The 16,582-nt window shown below is 41.6% G+C and overlaps 1 protein-coding gene across 7 annotated transcripts in view; it reads right to left on the bottom strand.

Annotated features, from left to right (window-relative positions):
- The window catches only part of LOC122559107 (metabotropic glutamate receptor 7-like), a 736,921-nt gene that overhangs the window by 373,068 nt on the left and 347,271 nt on the right, over positions 1–16,582 (bottom strand). For all 7 annotated transcript variants that reach the window (XM_043708410.1, XM_043708414.1, XM_043708411.1 and 4 more), the window contains exons 3-4: positions 9,710–9,845; positions 6,177–6,331 (exon numbers count right to left, since the gene is read on the bottom strand). In XM_043708410.1, coding sequence (XP_043564345.1) covers positions 6,177–6,331; positions 9,710–9,845 — 291 coding nt within the window. The remainder of the gene's footprint in view (positions 1–6,176; positions 6,332–9,709; positions 9,846–16,582) is intronic.

Genomic DNA, 16,582 nt, shown 5'->3' with positions numbered 1-16,582 from the left:
ATCCCTTGGGGTTGGAGGGTTCCTGGGCGGAAGATGCCTCAGTCAAATCCATCGAATTCAGCACCGCCTTCCTAACCTGCAATCTTCTTCCCGACCTCTCCGCCCCCACCCCAGTCTGACCTATCACCCTCACCTTGACCTCTTTCCACCTATCACATTTCCGACGCCCCTCCCCCAAGTCCCTCCTCCCTACCTTTTATCTTAGCCTGCTGAACAAACTTTCCCCATTCCTGAAGAAGGGCTTATGCCTGAAACGTCGATTCTCCTGTTCCCTGGATGCTGCCTGACCTGCTGCGCTTTTCCAGCAACACATTTTCAGCACATCTAAGATTGCACAGAGATAAACAGCGAAGCAAATCCTAGATTTAATTCAGAGCAGAATTTGGGAACATTATGTATGACATATTCTTTGGAGGATTCTGCAGGGATAACTTAATCAGAATATAAAGTACAGAACAGATAAATTTCTCCGATAGTCTGGATAACCAAGACTCCAGCAATTCTCTACTCTTGAAATCTAGTATTGGAAATCATTTCGACGAAGCCAAAAATACATTCAGCCTTACTCATCACCACTGCTAAAACATCAAGTCACTTTACAAAGGCTTTCTCCTGTTAATTATATATTAATCACTTTCTGGAACTGTTCTTTTTTTTACGTTTGTTGCAATGTATTTCAGTATTTCTATTTTTAATACCATTTTAAAATCCCAGTTAACTTTCATCTTCTGGTTGGAGATTCCCAGTAGTCTAATATTATAAGCCCACGTCTCAGGTTTCATGATAAGTAAACGGTGAAGGATTCTTTGTGTTGTGTATGTGAAACGACTGATAGCTAAGATTCCCCCACAATGGATTGTTCACGTTTTTACCTCAGATAATTAAATATCTTTGCCCCTAGAAGCTCCTTAAATCCAATCAAAGGGAGGCATACAGCAGGTAGTTGGAAAATCTGAAACTGAAACAGGAAATTCTGGGAAAAATGTAGAAGATGTGACAGCTTGTGTGTGTTGGGTGGGGGGGGGAAGAGGAGGTGGAGCGAGCATGCAAAAGAGCGAGAGAGAATGCGAGGGAGAGTGAGAAAACATCTAACATTTCAGGTTTGTGACCTTGCATCAGGACTGAGAAGTAACCGATGCAATAGGGTTTCAGCAAGGGCTGGCTGGACAAAGGGATAGCGGAAGGCAGGAGAGACCGTGGGGGCAGCTGACAACTCAGTCTTCCAGAACCAAAGGAACTCTCAGTGGGACGAGAAAATAATTAAAAACACACTCCTGTAGATTGCTGCTGTGGGCAAGCGAAAGCGAATGACACAAAGCAAGCAAAGAAACAGAAACAAAGTGCAATCAACTGTTTACGGTCTGAAAATGCTAAAAATGTAACGTCAAGTCGAGAGGCCACAAAGTCCCCAACTTGAAGATGAGATGCTGTTCCTGAAGTTTATGTTGCGCCACCCGGCAACAGTCAAAAGCATTGAGGTCAGTATGGGCACAGACAGGAGAATTAAAATGTCAGGCTATCAGAGGTGCTTCAGGAAATGGCCATTCAATCTGCATTTGATCTCATCTATGTAGAGAAGGCTGCACGAGGAGCAGTGGAAATGTGGACTACCATTGAACAGAGCACAAGTAATACTTGGAAGGGCCTCAGACTAAGAGGAGAGAAGAGGTAAATGAGGTGGGTGTTGTACGTCCTTTTACTCTGACACTTTTCCCTCCATCCCAGAGGCACAACAACGCTCCCCTTCACCTCATCTTCAGATACGGTGGAACATTTCGCACCATTTTTGCCACTTACAGCCACCACCACATAGGTGTCTCCTTCCCCTTTCCTGCTTTCCCTCGGGTCAGCTCCTTCCATTCATCCTCAGTCATCCCCAAAGTCCTACTCTCCTCCCACAGATTCTTTTCAGGAAAATATAGGAAATGCAGCACTCAGTATTTAAAGCTTCTCTCATGTCTGCCCAAGGCCCCAATCACTCCTTCGAGGCGACACACCAATTTGCCTGTATTCTCATCAGTCTGCACTCACTACTGACAACGCTATCTCCTCTATACTGGTGAGGCCAAACACAGATTGGAAGGCTGCTCTGCAGGGCAACTCCGTTACTATCACCCTGAGCGTCCGGAGGCCTGTCATTTGAATTCCCGGTTTGATCTCACACCGAAATCTCTGTCCTCCGCCTACTGCAGTGTTCCATGGATGCTCAACAAGTTGCAAAAACAGACCCCCCCCCATCTGCTTTTCTCGACTCAACATGAAATAAATGGCCTGAAACAGCTGAACTTCACCTTCCCATTGTATTCCCTATTCTTCCCTGGTGTTTTGTTCCCAGTCAGCAGCACACTTCCTTCCAAGCAATGTTATCCAAGGTATTGGCTCTGAAAATAATTACATTGTGAATTAGGTTTACTGTGACGTGTACTCAAGTTTCAAACAAACAGGAGCAGAGTGAAAAGTGTACAATGTTGCCAAAACGTGGCACCATCTTAGGTACAAACTACCTCGGTGCAAATCTTTAGCTCCAAAGAAATTGAGAAAATAGAGAAAACATTACACTACATTATAAACAAACATAGTATAAGTTAGGAAAATAAGAAATAAGAAAGATAAAAAGATAGTCAAGGGCTGCTTTAAGCTTCATGGGCAGCACGGTGACTCAGTGGTTAGCACTGCTGCCTCACAGCACCAGGGACCTGGGTTCGATTCCAACCTCGGGTGACTGCCGGTGTGGAGTTTGCACATTTTCCCTGTTTCTGTGTGGGTTTCCTCCAGGTGCTCCGGTTTCCTCCCACAGTCCAAAGATGTGCAGTTCAGGTGAATTGGCCATGTTAACTTACCCGTTAGTGTTAGGTGCATTAGTCAGAGCGAAATGGGTCTGGGTGGGTTACTCTTCGGAGGGTCGGTGTGGAGTTGTTGGGCCGAAGGGCCTGTTTCCACACTGTAGGGAATCTCATCTAATCTAATCCCATTTTATGATATTTTATACAGAGAAATTGACAAATTCACTCCGGATCTTGAACGGGCTGGATCTATGTTTCACAACAATCTTAGCAACAATTCTTAACTAGCGAATTATAACCTGTACCAAACTGCTATCAGCAAACAAACAGGGCCTCTACCTGCCAAGACTCACCAATGGTTATTCCTCTACCATTGTGAATCAATATGTACTTAAGATCCAGTCAAGCAAAGAGCATTGCTCTTTGATCCAGCTTTGATCTAAGATCCAGTCAAGCAAAGGCAACATTCTTCTATTTACCAAAAAAAAATGCAGATCTTTTGTTTCCACATCTTTTCTTAGCCCAACTCCATTCCCTTTGGGTTCCGGAGGACTAACTTTTATTTCATTCTATCTCATCTGTCTTCCATCCCATCATAGAATTTCCTTTTGACTTTGTCCAAACCAGCCCGTGCTCAAATCTCGAACTTTTTTCAGTTCTTAGAAAAGGTTACTTCAACTCTCTCTCTCTCTTTCTCTCTCCATTGATCTGATCGGAGAAGGTCCCCAACCCACCCTTTCACTGATGTGTTCTCATGGAGAATTTCTCACAGTTAATGCTCATTGAGTACAAGATGCATCAGAAATCCCAAACCCAGCCAGAGGTAAACCCCTGGGGAACCATGTTGACTTCACCATACAACCTCACACATCTCAGAAGCACACATGTTTCAAAGCAGGGGCTTTGTTGATGCCTCCAATTGGACTGACCTCAATAAATACACAAACGTGGCTCCATTTACAAACCCAGATCATCCCAGTTGTGGACTTTCAGAATTCACTTGTCCTCACAAACATCCATTCAGTCCCACTCAGAAATTCACACAGCAGTAACTACATACGCAATTCCTCCAATGTAATAAAACAGTGAAGTTGTCACACACGCATTTTATATTAAAAGTAACACTGGGCCATGCAAAAGGGTGCTTGGTCAGATTACCAAAAGCTCAGCCACAGAAGCAGGCAGAAGTGCTACGAAGGAGAAAAGTGAGGTAGAATGGTGGAGGGGTGCAAGCTGGGTGTTCCAGATCTTAGTGAACTGAAGGTGTTAAAATCTATAAGGTCCAAGAAGCCAGAATTAGAGAAGGTCTGACCTCTCAGAGGGGCAAAGCCTTGAAGGATTGTGGGAGAAAACAAACATGTTTAAATAAAATTGAATGCAAGAGCCCAACAGACCAATGAAGGTTACTTTAAAATGATGCGCAATTTGTCACTGTGTCAATGAATCTGTTGCAAATTCCATTCAAGGTACAGAAGACTTTTCTACAGAGAGAGAAAGCAGGATAATGGACAAGGTAGAAACCACTATACGCTCCTCTCCATATCTCCGTAACCACTGTTCAGGCTTCACGTCAGAGTTTCAGAAGAGTAGATGCTGTTTTTTTTAAAAACACAAAAGCATAATTTCACATCTCTTCAAATTCATTAACACATTGACTTCAAACTGAAACATCCCAGTACTCTCAGCTAGGAGTTATCAGAAATTCTCACCATTAATGGTAAACCATTACACCTGAGGGACTATAACATGGTGTGTGATTTTTAACTTTGCACACCCCACTCCAACACCGACATCTCCAAATCAATGGTATACCAGGTTTCATCAGATCTCTCAGTGAGCAAGGGAGGGGGCTGATAAATGACAAAGCATGAACTGAAATGTCCAAATATTGTGCATGTGGAGGTAAGACTGAATAAATAAAGAAGGTAGTCCCTGATAAAATGACTGGGTCACTGTAGTCACACTTTCTGCAATCATTATCCCAATGCTGATGGTGAATGTTTCAAGTGAGAGTTCAGTTCATGACTGGTGCCAACTAGAGTTCTGGACTCCCTCTGCTGGTTACTTAGGCAATTGCAGCATATTTTCCAAACACAAGAGAGAATTCCATCAGCAATGAGGATCAGAGTATAAAAATTGTTGAGAAAGTCAAAAGTATCACACCTTCAAGCTGTGGGTGTTTTACACTCCCTGTGCCCAATGCACATATTTGTGAAAGATTACCCTTCAACCCTCTATTTCTCAATTACATGCTGTCGCTTGACAGTATCCTTTGTATGTTTATAACTAAGATTACAGAAGCCAAATTTCACTCAAAGTGACCAATTTCACTACGCCCACCTTCCTGCCTGCTTGAGTCACTGCAACTGGTGTGGAAAACTATTTGGGAATGAAATAACATATCTAGCCTTCCCAATTCAACAGAAAAGACTATTAACTTTAAGCAGTGTTGAAACATTGGGAATGACTGGGAAGCTGACTGAATGCTGACAATGGGTTTGAAGAGCAATTCAGCTGCAGAGCAGTCTCAAGTGGGGCCTTCAGAGGTCAGTGCTGGAACTGCTAGACTCTATAAAAGGATGAGATCATAAAACAAGGATGCGAAGTGGAGAAAGTTCCAAACTGACCAACTGAACAGCTTATAAAGAAGAGGGCAAGTCGTCTGGACAATGGGCAATCCATTTTGGATAAAACTTGACTAGTGTGGGACCATACTAGAGTTACAAGAGTTGAAAATGCATTGCTATTCTTAAATGAGGATTAAGAGGCCAGACCATCCCAGACACCAAAATGTCACAGTCATTTCAAGAAATATCGTGTCACAATCTTGTTAAATGGTGAAACAAGTCAGCTGAATGGACTACTGTTGCCATGACTTAATCAATCATAGAACAGAAACTGTAGAATTTCACTATATAAGTGAATCTCTTACCCAAAGTTTTATCTGCAAAAAAAAAACACAACACAGGAAATTGCAGAACAATGAGAAACAAAAGGGTTTGAATCCTTTATGTACTAGATGCTTACAGATGTAAAGGCAGCGTATGAGATAAAGCTGATGTTATTCTAACACCATTCAATAAAAGCATTTGAATGGTTCCCTTGAAAAGAACTGTGCTCCAGACTCAAACACTCAAATCAATCACTGATACTAAGGCAGACAATTCTGCAGAGATAGAATAAGTCAACTGCTAAATAAAGTGGGACCAATGTTTGAGCAATAGCACTTCTAAATGAGGATGCTGGAAAAAATATTACTCTATTATAAAACATGTCAGCTTTACCATCTATAGCGTGATATTCATGAGTAAGATGGTGCCTCTTGAACGCTCATCACTGCTGATACATCATGTCAGTTAAGCAATGGAGTGATTCAACTGCCCAAGTTCTTACCATCCACGGAGGCTCTTTTGGGTAGAATGGTGACTGCCCCCTCAGCCATTTCCCCTTGTTGTTTTACTGGAGAGTGTTTCGAGCCCCAGCTGTCAGAGCCGATCCAGATAAAATGGCCTGCTTTATTTGCTCTTTTGGCAGCTGCGAGGACCTGCCTGTGTGAAATAACCAAGAGGTCCTCAGTCAAGAGAGCCTGGATTGAACACATTAAAAAGGAATATTTAAACAGGTACAAAAGTAATGATTTACAAATACAGCACGTTAATTTAAAAAAGACCTGCCTTTCTTACTCACCGGCGACACTAAATGTTTACTGGCTACTGAACCGTAGCATCCTGTTGAGTGATGGTGAACAGTGACTTGCTAAAAGGGGGAAGGCTACTGGCACCTCTGTGGAGGAGCTGAAAAACATATCCCAACCACCAGTGTTGCTACGTTGCTGGCACAATCATGACCAAGGATCAATTTGCCCCAGGGATAAGATGGGGATTCAATATTAAGCGGGTTAAATGATCATTTCAGACCTCTTGGCGAGGGCCCACTGGAATTTCCAGTCAGCCCCCTCCATGCCCTCTGAGGTGTTTGGGAGGGGCAACCAAATGAGCTGCCTCAAGGAATCCCCCAGTGGAGGATGGCATCACTCCAAGCAGACTTCTACGCTCTCTGTCCCTGCATGCCCACCACTGCTGCTCAACATCTACTGGTGGTCAGACTGTTGAGGGCATCTCAAAATTTAGAGGTTTGGGAAAGTAGAGAGAGGACACATCCATGAGAAGACATTCCTCTTTCTCACTTGAACTGCAGGCTTCACCTCCTACCCAGTTTTGAAAGCCTGATATACCTCACAATATAAGGAGCCCACCGAACTTGGAGACGATAGGTTTGGAGGGACAACTGGCTGTAAGTCCTAACTTTTGCTGCAGCACCACTAATTATTTGCTTCAAAGAAAATCACAAATAGTGACTGGTCCCCACCCAGTAGAGTTGGTGGGGGAACGTTTGAGAGAGCTCCATTTTATCCCAATGTAGAGAACCCAAATTATAACTCTGCTTAGGAATGAATGATTAATTCATGTTTTTCCTTAGTTTGACTCGATTCAAACCAGCCACCAAACACAATAATTATTGAAGGTTTTTGTCATCAGGCAATTCACAAGAATCATCAAACCAGAGGGAAAACGACATTTATATAGTATCAAAGGACAGCACTGATTCGTTGGCAAGGAACCCCTCAATAGTAGAGGCATTTCAATGGAAAATGCACTTGTTAGTGATGTCAGACAGTTAACTGACAAGTGGCTAGTCATTAAGAATGTGCAGAAGTACCGTCCTCTATAATTGACTAACAATGTGTCCTTATTTATTTCCTCCCTCCTACTTCAATTCTGTGGCAGACAGCCATCTCTGGTCTTAAGCTACGTTAACTTGGGTCTTTTTAAATTCATAATTTTAATATACGGGGGGGGGGGGTGCTTTCAATGTAATTGTGTCAATGATGGAGGGTAACACATAGTCAATTCCTGGATAGTCTTATGCTAAAATGTTTAATTCTTTTGTGGTCCTGTGGAAATTATCCTTCTCTTTAGTTATCTCATGTTCTCTTCCTTCAAGGACAGAGAAATCAAGATCTAGTTCTTGTTCAAGTGGAGACTACTACTCTGACTATGTATATGGTGAGAGGTCAACCAGTGCTGAGGTGGGAAGTTATTTATGCCCTTCACTATGATAATGTTTTGATGTTTCAATTGATGAAAAGGAACTCTCCAGGCCTAACTAAAACTGAGAGTAAAATTGGAATATAGTACACAACAAAGTCATGATCAGGCTTAGAATGAACCAAAACATTTTCAGCAAGTCAGACTCTCCAACTGATAGTCATTACAATTTCACAGAATTAAAACCTTCCAAACCTTAGCTCCATCCATCATGTTATGCTGTGTCAACTCATATCAATGTACAAATAGGTCCTCTTCTATAAATACCTTTCATTCTTAACGCATGTACAAACAAATAATTGTTCCCACTTAGACTGGAACTGAGTTGGTATTTGTGCTTCTCTCCATGACTGACACTAAGTTGACTTTCTTAATACAAGGATACCGAAATTAACTAGAATTAAACTGCAGGGAGTTGTTAGATGTAGCCGACTGACAGGTATGCTATCTTTGGATGACAAAAAGTATTCCGAATCAGCATGACAAACTAACATCTGTTTTAGCTTACCCAGACATGACCTGCTGAGATGTTAGTCGTTTGTGAAATATTTAAGTGGAGATAATCGAAAGATGGATCTCGAGGAGCTAAGTGATGGGGCTGTAACTATCTCCTTTCACAGCTTGGTCCATTCTGCAATTCTCCTTGAAAAGATAGATTGTTGACACATTATCTTAGAGACGAATAGTTTCTATAGTGTGTCGATGGCTACCACACACTTTGTCATTGCTGGAGGGCATGCAGAGACTTGTTCTGTCAGTTCCCACCAATGTGTTCCATATACGACAGAACACAGCCAGGTATGATACTGGTACATCCTTATTGATTCCTGCTGAATTATGCAGCTCACTGCCTTGATATACCTCACTATGTAAGGATGCTGCAAAACTCGTAGACTGCAGGTTTAGAGGCACAATTGGTTGTAGGTTAGAACTCAGATTTCTCCTCAGAAATCTGAGAGCCTTGGAATCCTTATTGAAGGTCATTTTAAAGAAGAAGTCCCATGTATGGTTGTGAATTTACCTGTTGCAGAACTTGATTACAGAACTTAAAGTCATCTGTTTCTGGAGTTAACATGTCGATGCTGAAGACGTCATGAAAATTGTTTTGATACTGAATGCTATCTGGCATTGGTCATGCCATATTTGCAATTCCAGAACACCACATTATGGTGAATTGATATGACGTATACAGGACTGAGAGAGGAGAACCTTTCTAGCATAAGCAGGTTGAATGCAAACCGTTCAAGTTGGGACAAAGGAACGACTGAAGCTATATTCATGCAGCTAACTGGAGCATTCTGGATCACACCGTGCCCTTTGCCTGAGACATAGCGACCCTAAGGTTAAGCTCATCAGCAAGTCACCTTTCTCTCATGAGAGCAGCCTCTGGGACTACGGTGACATTGACTTCTCTGACTGGTGTCTTACAGATGCTAGATAGGTTTTGAGAATGGAGTGATTCACCACATGCAATCACAGTTAGGGCTGTGATGCACACTTTGTTGGTGTCAACTTGTACTGACAAACTTAGTGGTGAAACAAATATTCCCAGAGAGTTAAGTGGGAACAACTTGCCTTTAAACTAGCAAGTGTCACAAGAGTAACATCAAAATTTCATCCTCTGACCTGCACTTGTTGCCATTGGTTTCCAGAACTGGCTGGAGCTGTCAGAAATGGATTAAGCTTTTTCTTCAATGACAATTAACTGTCAAGTTACAGCTTGTGTAATACTTGAAATATTTATCATTGGTTGCCTTACTAGAAATAACTCAAGATGCCAACGTTCGGAGCTGACAAGTCGTATTTTGACCTGCTTACCTGATATCATCTTCATTGGCAAAAATGATTACACCACGAACCCTCGGTGTGTCTAAAAGACTCTTGATGATTTTGTCAAAGTCTGCTCGCTTGGGGTCCGCTGGGATTTTCAAAGATTGAGCAATGCAAATCCCACCTATGAAATATGAGAAGTACAAAGATGTAAAGAATAAAAGGTACAAGAAAAAAAAAAGACATTAAATTTTCACCAGGAATTCAGTTTTACATTATTATTCCATACATCAGCAGTGGACGTTTTTGTTCTGACTGCTGAATACCTTTCACTTCTACCGTGTTCTTTTGATTTAAGATTAAATGACAGCACACGACTCGATTTCACTAAGAATTTAGTTGTTAGGCCTTCTCACATGCAGGGACCCTGAATGGTAGCACAGACGCTTTCAAGCACAGCGTTTTGCTGCATCTCATCCCCTTCAATGATAGGCAATCTCAAAACTGACCCCCTTGAAAGAGAATTTTACAATCTAACTGCTTTACAAGAGGACAACACAGAATCTGGAGGGATGATTTAGTATGAAACTGATAGTAACCGTCACAATGAAAAATAGCACTCAACTACTTTGATGACTCAAGTGTCTGTTTTGACAGACAAAAGAGATTCTGTGACACTACTGTGTTCCTCAGTTTAAAGTGAAGGTGGTCTCCGCTGGCAGTGGCAACAACACCAAGACGAGCAGAACATGGCTCCATCCCAGCCTGGAGTCTCCCGGCGAGTGAGAAGCAGGTAAATTTCCAGGCCGAGCCTGTCCACTCCAGCCTGGGGCATTCTCTCCTCTCTCTCTCCTTTCTATCCTTTTTCGTTCTTTCCTGTTTCTTCACCTGGGTCAGCATGGTGGCTCAGTGGTTAGTACTGCTGCCTCACAGCACCAGGGACCCAGGTTCGATTCCTGCCTTGGGTAACTGTCTGTGTGGAGTTTGCACATTCCTCTGGATGCTCTGGTTTCCTGCCACAGTCCAAAGATGTGCAGGTTAGGCGATTTGGCCATGCTAAATTGCCCGTAGTGTTAGGTGCATTAGTCAGAGCAAAATGGTTCTGTGTGGGTAACTCTTCGGAGGGTCGGTGTGGATTTGTTGGGCCAAAGGGCCTGTTTCCACACTGTAGGAAATCTAATCCAATCTAACCTTCATCTTCCTGAGGAAGAAGTGGTGTCAGCAGGGATTCCTGACTTTGTAAGCCCCATGGGCAGACTCCTGGGACGGTAGCTGGGCATCAGTTGCAGCGATGCTGGAGCATGGTCTCCTGGCTGTGGTAGACCTAGCACAGGGACTGTATATGGGTCCCTGACTGATGAAGACTAATTCTATTTAAGTAATTCCTTTTATTCTTCTTGGATTGTGAAACCAAACACTTTTCACTGTATTCTTCCCAGATACATGTGACAATGAACAAATCATTCATTCATTCGAATGTTCCCTTCACATTCGTTCCAACACCAGGAACAAAAGTGTACATATGTTTGATAATGATGAGCACGACACTGTAGAGACAGGTTTGAGGTAGTTCTACATTCCGTGGATGCAGATTGAGATAATTCATCTCTCTGCATCCCTACAGCTTTTTTGCAAGATCCTAATAAATCCCACTCCAATACACTTTGCCCATAAGATTTCCTTCACAACTTCAGGATAGAACACTACCATCAGTCACAAATGACGGCACTAAATCAAAACTTGCACATTGATTGCATTGCTCATGGCCTCTCTATATCCCAACATGATTTACATTCAATGGAGTACAGCCACACCCCCAAACTCTATATTTTCCAATCGTGTACCTAGCACTTTACCTCTGAGGATCCATCCAAAGCATTGTGTGCAATTAAATACAACCCTGATAGTTGCAGTCCATTCTTGACAGTGATAATTTGCCATCACTAACTTATCCTCTACTGCACGCAAGAACAGAGCAGTTAGGGCTGTCTCTGCTACACACTTTGTTGGTATAAATCCAGACAGGTGCAACAAATACTCCCAGAGAGCAAAATGGTAACAACTTGCCTTTAAACTACCAAGTGTCACAATAGTAATATCAAACTTTCATGAAGTCAAAGGAGAAGATAACAGACGTGATCAAAAGCTTTCTCAAAGGCGTGATTTCTGTCTACTGTTGGTGAGTTTCCCCTTGACCTCAGATACACTGAATGGTGACATCTCAGGGGAAGCCGTTCAGGCCACTAAGTCAGTGAGGGCTTTCCAGAGCAGCAATACACCTACTACCACATCACACTCTTCTCCCTGTAACTCTGCACATACTTCCTTTACAGAAAGTAATCCAATTCCCATTAACATGCGTCGATTGACCCAGACCCATCACAATCTCAGGCAGTGCACTCCAGATCCCAACCACTCACTGCGTGAAAAGGATTTCTTAGTGTAGCCATTGTTTTGCCGATTGCCTTAAATCTGTGCCCTCTTTTTCTCCATCCTTTCATCAATTGGAACAATTTTTCCCCATCTATCTTGTCCAGACCCCTCATGATTTTGAATATCTACTAAATGCTCTCTCGAACCTTTCTTTTCCAAAAAGAATTGTTCCAACTTCACCAATCCACCCACATGACTGGCATGCCTCATCCCTGAAACCACTTTCATGGCTCTCTCTCATGCCTTTGTATCCCTGACGCACACTTCAATCTAACACACCTTTCCCTCCCTCGGCCCCCAAGGTTCATGTGGACACTGTGTTCCTTCTCACAGGTATCCTCCCAGGCCAAAGATGTGCAGGTTAAGTGGATTATCCATGCTAAATTGTCCATATAGCATCCAGGGATGTGCAAGCTAGGAGTGCAAAGTTAAAAATCACACACCAGGTTATAGTCCAACAGGTTGAATTGAAAGCACTAGCTTTCTGAGCGCCACTCCTTCACAAGGTGGTTGTGAAGAATACCATGATATTCAAACAGATGAGAGACTCAACAAACAATCAAGGCATTTTTCAATGTATAATTTCAGTTACATCACACTGTAAACTTTTGCTATAAATTCTGTGTCTTACAATTGTGTCATCCTTACATTATCTTTTGGCTACATGACCCTCCACTTTTTTATTTTAAGTAGTTCACAATATCACAGCTCCTTGTTCAGGTCACCAGCAGATATGCAATTGCCTTCCCAAGCCAGCTCTGTATGCTTCTCTCTGCCACACTATACTGAGGACCATTATAAATTTCTTACATCAGCCTCAGGAAAAGCAAATTCCTCAGCTGCATTGTTTTCCAAAATGCAAGCTAAAATAAAGCTCAACCTACATTTCAACCATTAAAGGGCGCATTTTCTCTGCTTGAAATACTCATCCAACAGTCTCCTCCTTCTTGAGCTCACTCAATCAAAAATCCTCTCTGTTCCAAAGTTGAACTGTGTATTGCTCTGTCAGCAAATAAATCAAGCAAAGTGCCTTTTTACTTTCAAAAAGAACACTTGGATTCTGTAATCAAGATAATTAATGTTCATTACTAAAAGAGACACAAGTATTTCTCCAGACTTCTTGGCTTCACTGTGAGCTTAGAGATCTACACTGAATTTTAGAACAAAAACCAGGCTGCATTTAAATGTAATAAAGCCAGGCTTGATTGTTTCCTATTTATATCAGATCTGTTAATGCCAGTTGCACCCCCTTATGCCTAAATTTAAAAGTTATAATCCAAAATGTATGAATTATGACACAGATATTTGTAGCTACACAGATATGCAGCACAGTTTAAATGATATACAAGAAATGCTGTTTGGAAATGAACATGGTTGTAGATTGACTGCTGGATTATAATTGGTAGAGGTTCATCTATGTCAGAAGTAATTTGGAAGGATGAACATAAGAGACAATGGTAATAAATAGCCCTGGCAAAAGCCAAAGCAGAACTAGTATTATTTCTTATAGCTGAGAATTGGATATCCACTTGGATCTACTGGTGTTATTGTTGCTATGGGAACTAGTTGCTTTTCTAACATTAACAATTGTAAGGTGAAATAATGCTTATGTATCTAATTTGAGCACAAGGAGCAACTATAGTTATCATATTGTCTGAGGTGGCCTCAGACAGTCAGAGTCTGTGCTGCCCTATGCTTCTTAAAAATTGTCCATTACTTAAGGAATTACACATGATAAAAAGTCAACTGAACTAACTGCTATTGGGTTAAGATGCTCCAACAAAAAGGTTGAAGCTGAATTTTCATGGAAGACTTGGAGATGGCAAACATCCTGACTTGCAGATCCATATCATTTCACATGCAGGATATTTTGGTTCAGAGTGTCATGGAGTACAGGAAATCTACTGCCCCCAGAAGCAGATCTAAGATGGTAATGGATATTGAAACATACGGACATTGGCAGACCTGAAAGCCCACCTCAATTTACGGGGGCATCAACCCGATTATAATGCTGAATGTCAGGTCCTCAAACATTCATCCTTCACCAAGCAACCACAGGTCAATTCCCCCTCATGCATGTGACCTCCATGCCCACTTGTAACTTCACACTTGCTTCCATGCACACCTGATGTCTCCAGCATGTCTTTGAAATGAATATTTTTAAAAAGCAACAATCTAATAGAACTGTCATTCAAAAGAAAACTCTCATTGATAAATACTTGATTGAAATTTACTCAATGTTGAGACTAAGTGCTTTATCCTTAACATTCATGCCCAGAAAGACATTGGTTCGGCCACATTTAGAAAACTATTTACAGTTCTGGTCGCCACATTACCAAAAGGATGTGGATGTTTTGGAGGGTGCAGAGAAGGTTTACAAGATGTTACCTGGTATGAAAGGTGCTAGCTCTGAAGAGAGGCTGAGTAGGTTAGGTTCATTTTCATTAGAAAAAAGGAGATGGGGGTGGGGGGCCTGATTGAGGTTTATAAAATCATGAAGGGTTTACACAGGGTGGATAGAGAAGAGCTATTTTTCCCAGGGTGAAGGATTCATTAACGAGAGGTCATGCTTTCAAGGTGAGAGGTGGAAAGTTTAAGGGGGATACACATGGCAAGTACTTCACGCAGAGGGTAGTGGGCGTTTGGAACACGTTGCCAGCAGAGGTGGTAGAGGCAGGCATGGAAGATTCATTTAAGATGCATCTGGACAGATGCATGAGTAGGTGGGGAGCAGAGGGATACAAATGCTTAGGAATTGACCGACAGGTTTAGACAGTACATTTGGATCGGCTCAGGCTTGGAGGGCCAAAGGGCCTGTTCCTGGGCTGTAAATTTTCTTTGTTCTTCTTCTTTGAAACGGAGCCTATTTACAGAAGTGGCTCAATTCCAGTAAAACTTGCATGGGATTTGAACTGACCAACCCTGAACTGGAGCCAACAAGGATGGTATGCTTACATACAGGTTAAATGTTTGGACCCTTACTTTGGGAGTGAAAATTGCCAGAAATAGAAATAAGGGTGGAAATCAGGAATTAGGGTGTTGGCCTTTTAAGTACCATAAATTTATCTAAATCAACAAAAGTAAAAGATTGCAGTTAACTCTCTTTCTCAGTCTACTGATGCTGCCCTCCTTGCTAATTGATTGCAACTCTTTTTTTTTTCCCCTAAATTCAGATTTCCACCATCATTAGCATTTAGTTTTATCTCACTGCATTGAGGGCCATGTATTTCCGAAAGGGCAAAGGGCAGATATCTTGTGTTTGTTCCTCTGGTCTCTCTGCATTGCATAGTGTAACCGAGCAAGACAACATGGATGGAACCACAGAAAAGGACAAATAGTTGGAACAAAGGAGGCAGCGACAATGGAGATCGAGTGAGTTCAATTCTAATTCTAACTAAAATAATGAATAAATTTGGGCTTTGAATTTCTATTAGCAAATTGGCCACTGAATAAAAGAAAATTTGCTTTGCCCCAAATCCTGGATTTGCTGCATTACAATGGGAAAGATGTTTTATAATTGGACAGAAATAATCTATTTCCAATGACAAGTCTTATAAGAAAACTAAACTGATGTTGACTCGTTTCACATAAAAACAAAAAGCACAAATTGATAACCGGCAGTCAAAAAGATTAAAAGATGCTTTTATAAAGGAAGAAAAAGTCTATTATTATATCCTCTTCATGCTCCAAGCCCACTATATGGCTTGAGTGTAACAGAATTGTGTGATATTTGCACCTTAAAGTCCATCTTTTCTCTCCCTGCATCTGCATTGTTATTTTCTGTGTACACAGTGAGACAGCTATTTTTAAGCAATTAATTATTATTTACTTAGATTGCCCATATCAATAAAACATCATACCTTCCGAAAGTTTAGATTCTGAGCACAGTATATTCTGAATTCTATGTCAGATGCATTCATTCACTCATAATATTCACCTGACTGCCATCAAGATAACATTGAATGATTTCACTGATCATATATCAACACAGAATTACCCTCCACTCAATTATTACCAATGACTGCCATTGATGTACAGGAAGTATTCCAACCTCAAATGGCTTAGTTTTCATGGTTTATAACACAACCAATTGAATTATTGTCTTTACATGTCAATGGACTCCAGTAACTATCCATCTTTTTGCTTTTAAGGTCACTTGGTTCTGTAATCCAAGGTGTCGAATGGGAGTTTTCTGTCATAGTGGCTGATACTTCAAACTACATCAACTCATGTATCTTACAGGAATGAGGACCTGTATGGTTTTTCAGATATCTATCCAATATTATAGAAAATCATATCAAATTGGTTCTTGTCCACAAAGGGCCTAAACAACTAAGTGTGTAGGATTGTGTTCATGTGAATCGGGGGGAGTACTTGTGGACCATCATCAACCCTGGAGAGTGAGAGAGTGTGAGAGTGTGAGAGTGTGAGAGTGTGAGAGTGTGAGAGTGTGAGAGTGTGAGAGTGTGAGAGTGTGAGAGTGCGAGA

This window comes from Chiloscyllium plagiosum, chromosome 18 (genome assembly GCF_004010195.1).
Source record: "Chiloscyllium plagiosum isolate BGI_BamShark_2017 chromosome 18, ASM401019v2, whole genome shotgun sequence".
In the NCBI taxonomy this organism is placed as follows: domain Eukaryota; kingdom Metazoa; phylum Chordata; class Chondrichthyes; order Orectolobiformes; family Hemiscylliidae; genus Chiloscyllium; species Chiloscyllium plagiosum.
The sequence above is the reverse complement of the archived record's forward strand: the minus strand, read 5'-3'. Positions and strand labels throughout refer to the sequence as shown.